This window comes from Suricata suricatta, chromosome 2 (assembly GCF_006229205.1).
Source record: "Suricata suricatta isolate VVHF042 chromosome 2, meerkat_22Aug2017_6uvM2_HiC, whole genome shotgun sequence".
In the NCBI taxonomy this organism is placed as follows: Eukaryota; Metazoa; Chordata; class Mammalia; order Carnivora; family Herpestidae; genus Suricata; species Suricata suricatta.
In genome coordinates this window covers 102495494-102504016 of record NC_043701.1, presented here as the reverse complement: position 1 = coordinate 102504016, position 8523 = coordinate 102495494, and the positions used below count along the sequence as shown (strand labels likewise).

At 53.2% G+C, this 8523-nt stretch overlaps 1 protein-coding gene across 1 annotated transcript in view; it reads right to left on the bottom strand.

Moving 5' to 3' along the window:
• Window positions 1–1414: 1414 nt before the first annotated feature.
• NPC1L1 (NPC1 like intracellular cholesterol transporter 1) overlaps window positions 1415–8523 on the bottom strand; it is a 14965-nt gene continuing 7856 nt past the window's right edge. The window contains exons 11-19 of the mRNA XM_029914734.1: window positions 5206–5396; window positions 4939–5063; window positions 4284–4410; window positions 4127–4182; window positions 3243–3393; window positions 2900–3131; window positions 2700–2813; window positions 2461–2623; window positions 1415–2064 (exon numbers count right to left, since the gene is read on the bottom strand). Of these exons, the coding sequence (XP_029770594.1) occupies window positions 1868–2064; window positions 2461–2623; window positions 2700–2813; window positions 2900–3131; window positions 3243–3393; window positions 4127–4182; window positions 4284–4410; window positions 4939–5063; window positions 5206–5396 (1356 nt within the window). The 3' untranslated portion in view covers window positions 1415–1867. The remainder of the gene's footprint in view (window positions 2065–2460; window positions 2624–2699; window positions 2814–2899; window positions 3132–3242; window positions 3394–4126; window positions 4183–4283; window positions 4411–4938; window positions 5064–5205; window positions 5397–8523) is intronic.

Genomic DNA, 8523 nt, shown 5'->3' with positions numbered 1-8523 from the left:
TAGATTATTACCTGCTTGCTTCTGAGGGTGGTGGTTGTGGAAAATTCAACCTGAGCAACTGCTGCCTACGGACACATGATGAGGGAAAAGTCATAGAGGAGATCACAGATCGGATGAGAAAGGTTGCTCACCTCCCAGTCCAAACCTGGAAAGGTTGGAACCCCGGGGAGTTACTTGGAGGATGGTTTTCATCTTTCGGGGGATTCGAAACCCTCATAGGTATTGTCCTCTACTTCTGGGGGGATGTTTGATTTACCTTGTTTAGATCCCTTGGTTGTACGATCTGTCTCCAGTCTCACTGAGACTATGGTTGAGAGAGAAACGGCCACTCATGTAATGATGTTATGGAAATGCAAACCTCTAAGCCAGGATGATGCTCTTTGACCCCGAACAGAGGGATCCAAGCATCACAGTGGGGAAGGTGGTAGGGACCCATCCCTAAGGAGAGAGAAAAAGAGGAGAGAGGACTTCAAGGTCACCTAGATATGCGCCCAGGTGCCTACATCCTCCATGACCTTGTAAACTGAGACAACTTAATCAGACTGCATGTTTATGTGTGTTACCATATATGGGAGACAAAAAATAGAAACTGTATTGAAAAACTAAGCCATGTGACATAGGCCATTCAGTTCTTTGGGTAGGAACCCAACTGAGCAGTACCAGCAGGAATAAAAGTTGCTTTCTGGAAAGAAAAGCCTGGGTGTCCCTGTGCAAGAATCCGGCTACAGGGAGGCCCCCTTACCGCTGCAGGTGGAGTGTGAATAGGGCACCGATTTCTGCAAGCAGCTGTCGGTCCCCTGCAGTCCCTAGGCAACACCGCCTCCAGGCAGCTCTCCCACACCTACGGATGTGCCAGTGCCAGCTGTCTCATAGAGGTTCATGTTCTGTACCTGAAATCCTCTCGGTGAGATGAATTTCAGAATTTAGAAGGTTTTTAGAAAAGTAATTTGCCGCTTAAGCTGCCTTACATATCACACCCCATCAGGGCCAGGGCTACACGCAGCCCATAAAATCCCGAACATGCCGAAGTATCTGACAGCTCACATCAAGGAGGACAGAGGGAGTAAGCCCCCCGGTTGTAAGGGTGTAAATAGACATCTCTCGTCTGGTCCAACTTGCCAACCAAATGAGATTGTCCCCAACATACAAAAGAAAAAAGACAAATGCGGTCTTCAGAGATTTGGGGGATTTGGGAGTTCCACAAAAGTGATTATGGGCGTGTAGTGAAAAAGCAACTGGGACCAATCTGCCCACCAGCAGGGAATGGATAGAATCCAGGTGTTCGTGGGGCCCGGCCGGCCCAGGCAGTGGAGCTTGTGACTCTCAATCTCGCGGTTGCGAATGCGAGCCCCTAGCTATGTGGAGAGATTACTTAAAAATGAAACCTTTAAAAAGAAAGCAATCAGGCTTATTCGTGTGATGGAATAATCTCAGGCAGTCGCAGCAACTGGACCAGGTCCACAGGGAGCAACGGGAATAAATGCAAAATGCAGGCAGCATGGTGGGGGGCGGGGGGAAGATGTGGAGAAGGGATGTGTCAAGTCATTTATGGAAAACGTTTAAATGTAAAATGATACTCTATATATGTTTACATATAGACACAGGGAATTAAAGTTTAAAATCTTGCTCCAGGAAGACACTTGTCAACTTCAAGAGACAGGTCAGGAACAGGCCACATCCACGCTGCCACACACCGCCTTCATCCTAATGGTGTCCTCCAGGGTCCCACCTGGTGGCCAGAGACGAACCGCTCTGCCTAAGGCACTCCCTTGCGGACTGCCTCTCCTAGGCCCTGAGGAGGAGGACGAGTGAAGAGACCCGCACAGCCCCTGGGGTCAGGGCTGGTGAGCCAGGACAGGGGTCCTCCTCAGAAGCCCTGCCCACCAGGGGACAGAGAACCGTCAGCACCACCCAGGCTCTTGTCAGGATGTTCAAAGCCATGGTTGACATAGGTGCTGCTGGCCTTGGATGGCGGGGCTGGGTGGGTCAGGCAGGAGGCCATCCTGGCCCTGGCGGCCTCCTCCATCTTCTCCTCCAGGACTAAAGCTGCATTGACATCAGGCCCTGCAGAGGGACAGCCCCAGAGGCCCACAGTCAGGGAGGCCATATGCTGGTCAGGAGGCTCCTCCGTGCCTTGAGTCTGTCCACAAGTAGGCAACGGCTCTTCTTAGCAGAGAGGGTTTGCTGGGCACCCGCACAGGATGTTCCAGGATGAAAGGAAAGAGGGGTGCATGGTTGAGGTGGGGCTACCCCTGCGAGAGCACCCTGGGGCGCTGGGGAGACCTGCTCTGGAAGACAGAGGGGAGGGGGTAGGAGGGGATGGGCCCCCTGGGTGGGGACTGCTGGAGGCAGGGGTTGGGGGAGGGGTTCTCTGGGTTTGGACTACTGGGAGTGGGCTGGGGAGAGGCCCTGCTGTGCCAAGGCCAGCAGGTGCCAGGAGGTGGCTGGGCGCTCACTCACCCAGGAAGCTGAGAACAACTGGCAGGAAGACCAGGCCGTGCAGCAGGCCCAGCAGGGTGATGAGGAGGTTAAGGCGGAAGAAGAAGATCTGGATGAGCTGTGCCTTGGCCAGCCCCAGGACGAGGATGCCAGGCAGGTTGGTCATGGCCACGCCGGCGAACACCTGGGGGTCACAGGCCGGTGTGAGGCATGCAGGGTGGGGAGGGCGGGGATTGCAGGGAGGCGGCCAGCCCACTCACCGCACTGCCCATGAAGATGGTGGCCTCCTTGGCCCTCTCCAGCCGGGTGAGCCGAGTGCTGATGGCAAAGGAGCGGGTGATGTGGGACACAAACTCCACAGAGATGCCCACCGCCTGGGGGCAGAGAGGGGTGTTAGGCATGCAGGGCCCGGGCGCAGCATCTCCAGAAGGAAGCAGAGTGTCCGGTGCTCACGCATTACCGTGACCAGGTTGATGAGGGACACGGCGTTGTAGCTGATGCCCCACAGGGCCATGAAGCCCACAGTGTCCACGAGGATCATGACGATAGAGAACAGATTGAGGAGGCCAGAGCGCAGGTCCATGCCCAGCAGCAGGCAGCAGACGGCGAAGGTGGGCAGCAGGCACATGGCAAGCATGAAGAGGCCCTCGGGGACCACCGTCAGGTACTGCTCGTAGAACACGTTGGTGATCCTGCCGGGGCGGAGCGCTGTCACCACTGGGGCAAGCCACCTCATGTGCCAAGTCGCCAGGTTGGGCTCTGCGGGTTCTGGGGACCCTCCCGCCCCCGCCACTGGGCCTCACGTGTAGGGGAAGACCTCGAAGGCCGGGTCAGTGCCCGGCACCTGCCGCAGGTAGGCGGTGATGTTGGCTGCCAGCGCACGCGCAGCCCGCAGGGCCTCCGTGTAATCCTGCGAGTTCCGCAGCGGCTTGTGGTAGGCCATGAACCGCGAGGCTGCGGAAGGTCATGGTCAGAGTCCGCTGCGGGTGCCCTCGCATCCCGGGGGGAACATCCGGGGGACAGGCTCAGCAGTCACCAGGATGGAATTCTTAACTTGTGAGCAAGGGGCCCTGCCTCTGGAGGTTGCAGCCCCTTGGAAGGCCCACCCCGAACAGATTCCGATGGGTAGAGCCTGAAGACATTTCTGGGATAAACCCAGATGCTGCACTCCTGGGTTTCGAAACATGCATCGGATGTTTCAGATTAAATCCATTACTTTTCCGATGTGCATCTTCCTAGAGGGAAGATCCAGAAGCAGAGACAGAAACCTAAAAGCAGTTCACCAGGCAGGGCTGTGCTCTGGGTGACCCCTGGGCAGGTGCAACAGCCGTTGGCTTAACCAGGTGCACCCAGGTGCGCCTCTGGGCATGATCTGTGCATGTGAGGAAGGGGTGTGGGTGACTCCGGGTGCCGCACCACCACCGAAAGGGTCTGGGAATGTCTCACCGACTGAGGATGGGGGTTGCCAGGGGAGTGGGGGAGAAGGAGGCAGGGCACACCAGGGTGAAGCCTTAGAAGGTGACATGAGCTCTGAGGACAGGGCCAGGGGAAGTCAAAGCCCCCCACAAAGGAGGGAGGAGAGGAGACCACAGGGTGAGAGGCTCTTCCCTGGGGCTTTCAGGGACCCCTCCCCTGCCTCCGGGAGCAGCTGACTCTGGTGTTTCCCACCAGGTGAGGCCATGCTTACCTAAAACCTGGTTACCGGGTCCCAAATCCACGGAGGTGCTATACGCTGCCAGTCCACTGCCAGAAAGCCAGAGTGAAATCTTCATTAGGGCCACAGCCACACTCAGGGAGGGACCCTGTGGGCACCCTCGAGGCTGCCCTCCCCGCCCCAGGCTTACCCTTTGGGACACTTGATGTTGGGTGGGTCCTCCAGGAACCAGGGCAGGTATTTGTGGAACTGGTCCACTGATGGCCTGACGGGGCCCAGGGTGAAGTTCATGCAGTTCTTCAAGCAGGCCAGGGAGTCTGCAAAGGGTGGGGGGAGGCTCTGGGCAGCAGTGTCACAGGCCCTGCTCTGCCCCCCTCCAGCTCCATTTCCACCAAGATCCCTGGGCATTTTCAACCACCCAAACAGCCATGCACCATGTGTGTTTGGAGGGGTCTACACTTGTCTCTGTATGAGGGGAATATGGAAACTGCTGGCAGCTGTAGGCAGGTGAGGAAGACACACGTAGGGCAAAGAAATGACCCCCTTGGGTCTCCCCACTCCCCTACAAGTGCAGCTGCTCTGGGGCTAGGGCCACAGGCTAACTGGCCCTCCCACCACCCACAGCCCTGGTGTGGCAGTGTGCCCAGAGATCACCACTCAGGGGGGCACCTGCACAGGGGGGTGAACACACCGCCTGTGCAGGTGCCCCCCCATACGGGTGCTCTGAACCCTGCCCCCACCCCGACAGATCCTTCAAGAGGGCCTCGCCAGTCCTCTCATCTCTTGCGTCAGTTTCCCCAAGCTGTGTTGGGTAGGCCGTGAGCCCCCAGAGGCCCTGCACTCACTGACGGTCGAGGGGCAGAATTTGTCTTTATTGGGACCAAAGGAATATAGGCGGCAGCAGGCAGATGGGGTCAGCCAGTCAATGAAGTCATCCACCCAGGAAGAGGCGGGGATGGCCAGGTAAGACCTGAGGGCGCAGGGAGAGGAAAGAGGCTGGGAGGGGAGGGGCGGTAGGGCCAGGTGGGCAGTCCTTCCGGTGGCCCCGCCCCTTCCCCAGGCACAGAAGGGGGCTTCCTCTGAGCATCATGAGGGGGTGTCTGGCCACTCACTCATCGGGGAACTCGGTGGCGAACTGTATCTTCTGGGTTAAGGAGAAGCTGTCGCATCCTGCGCTTGAGCAAATGGCATTCATTCCCGCCTCGGTGGAGAAGTTGTAGCCCCCAGTGGTGACAAAATAGACTGGAGCCCCAACCTCAAAGTAGCGGTTCAGAAAGAGGAAATAGTCGAGCAGATACGAGTCCTGGAACAGAAGACAGCCGGCGGGTGAGGCTGGGGCCAGACTCACCCCAGGGGCGCACTCCTGCTCCCGCTCACAGAGCTACAGGCACACTCACAGAAGTGCGTGCGGGAGGTACACGCACTGGCGCACCTGCTCACAGAGGTGAGCGGGCGGATCCGTTACACAGATACACGGCCGGAGGTGTATGTAACCGCAGGTGCACGCACAGAGCCACACGGTCCGCCCCACGTGAACACACTCTGACAAGCACACAATTATGCATGCACATGTAACTTGATCCCTTCCTATTATCTCCGTTCCGGCACCGCCCACAGGCAGGTGCACACGGAAAGAGGCCCTGTGTTAGGCACCTGCATGACCTGTTCCCTTCTCCCAAAACCTCTGAGCAACGGAATACGAGGTGCCAGGAGTCCACCCCTCACCCCACCTGGACGCAACTGCACAACATGTCTGATGGGGTTTGCAGCCCAGGGGGCCGTTGAGGGCTTGCAAGCTTCCAGGGAAAGGCCTGGATGGTGAACTGTGCTTCGTGTCAACGCCTGCAGCTCCCAGTATGTGCGGGCGTCCCAGGGGCAGTCCTACACCGCTTGCGGACGCCACCCTCTACAGATAGCAGATTTGTGTTCAGGTGGCTGATCTCGGCTTCCTATCTCAGTGGTGCGGAGAGTCAGGCTGCACGGTGCCCCGCCCCTCTCAGCAGCCTGACTGCTAGGACATTTAAATGGCAAGTGACTGGCTTATTAGTTTTCTGTCTCATGTTTCCTGTTTTTCTCCTTCCGGGAGCCAGCCATTTAAAGAATAGGACATTCAAACGCAATTACAAATATAGAAGTCACTGCATGTTACCAGGGAAAGGCACAGGGTCAGAAAAAACCTGAGAAGACTTTAATTTTACACCACAGGCTAATCTCCAGGACACAGACATGGCAATATCATATTAAAAAAAAAAAAAAGCAAACCCTAGAGAAGAGAGGAGAATCTGATCTTTGGAGCTATCATATGATACGACTCAACGTCTATTTTTCAACAACAACCAAAATCACAACATACACAAAGAATAGAAAAGTGTGGCCCGTACCTAGGAACACAAACTAATGAACAAATGATCTCCTTGAGAAAGACCAGATATAATCAGACAGAAACTTTAAAACAACTGTCCTAGGAATGCTCACAGAGCCAAAATAAGATACGGACAAAGTCAAGAAAAGAAAGTATGAACAGAATGGAAAGACCACCAAATAGAAAACATAGAACCGAGTCCAGAAAGAAATTCCAGAGCTGTAGAGAAAGGAGAACTGTAGGAAAAATTCTGTTCAGAAATGACATCATTGTACGTATATAAAACTAACATTCCACCAAAAAAAACCCTTAAAACTGGTAAATAAATTCAGCAAAGTGGTGAGTTATGAGATTGACAGACAAAAATCAGCTGCATTTTTATACATGAGCAATGAATAACCCAAAAAGGAAATTAAGGAAAGTCCAGTTATGTTACTATAAAACAAATAAAGTACTTAGGGACTAACTTCACTGAGGGCGTGAAGGACCCGCACGCTGACAGGCACGCCACATCTTGGAAAGAAATTAAAGAAGACACAAATAAGTGGGAAGACGCCTGTGCCCGTGAGCTGGAAGGCTGAACATCGCCCGGGCCACCAAAGAGCCTCCAGATTCGGTGCAATCCTATCAAGACCCCAAAGACGTTTCTTGCAGAAACAGAAAAGTCCATCTTGAAATTCATAAAGGACTCCACTCCAAAGAGCCAAAAGAATCTTTAAAAAGAATAAAAGTTGGAGGACTCACATTTCCTGATCTCAAAACTGACCACAAAAACACAGTAGTCTAAGCAGTGAGGCACTGGCCTGAAGACAGACACACAGACCAATGGGACAGAAGACAGCCCAGACGTAAATCCTTGTATGTAAGGTGACATAGAGTCTGACAAGGCACCAAGACCATCCTGTGGGGAAAAGGAATCTCTCCAACACGTGGTGCTGGGGACACGGGACATCCACACCAAAGAATGAAGTTGGACCTTCAAAAATATACATAACTATGTACAAAAATTAACTCAAATGGATCCAACACTTAAGTAAGAACTGAATTTGGAATACCCTTAGAGAAAAATATGGGAAAATCTTCCAGATACTGGATTTGGTGATTATTTCTTGAATGACACCAGAAGCCGGGATAACAAAAGGAAAAATAGGCAAATTGGACTTTATGAAAAATTTAAAAAGTTCTTTAAAAGATGTTATTTTTAAGTAACTGCTACTCCCAATGGGGGGCCTGAACTCATGTCCCTGAGATCAAGAGTTGCATGCTCTGACTGGGCCTGCCAGGTGCTGTGAGAATTAAAAACTTTGTCCATCAAAAGACTTTCCCTATACTGTAGAAAGACAGCCAATAGAAATGGAGAAAACATTTGCCAATCATTTATCTGGTTAGAAATTAATACTCGGAATATCTAGAGAATTCCCAAAACTCAGCAAAGAGACAAACAAATAAAAAAACCCAACCTAATTCAAAAATGGGCAAAAGACTTGAGTACACATTTCTCCAAAGAAGACACACTAATGGCCAATAAACACATGGAAAGATGGTCAGCATCCCTGATTATCTGGGAAACACAAACCACAACCTCAGTAAGACACCCCTTCACACTGGCCAGGATGGTACTATGGAAAAAGGGGTAGGGGGCACCTGGGGGGCTCAGTCAGTTATGCATCCGACTTTGGCTCAGGTCACGATCTCGCAGTTCATGAGTTCAAGCCCCAAGTCGGGCTCTGTGCTGACAGTTCAGAGCCTGGAGCCTGCTTAGAATTCTGTGTCTCCCTTTCTCTCTGCCCCTCCCCTGCTCATGCTTGCTCACTCTCTCTTTCTTTCTCAAAATAAATAAATAAACTAAAAACTTAATTACAGTTACAGTTCTCGTGCAGCCTAGCAGCTAGCTCCCCCTCTGGGAACATACCGGAAAGCATGGAATGCAGGTTCAGGGAGAGATCTCTGTGCACTTGTGCCCACAACAGCCTCATTACAAACGCTCAGACAGGAAGGAGCCCATGTGTACAGACAAACAAGGAGTGAAGACTGTGTGTGTGTGTGTGTGTGTGTGTGTGTGTGTGTG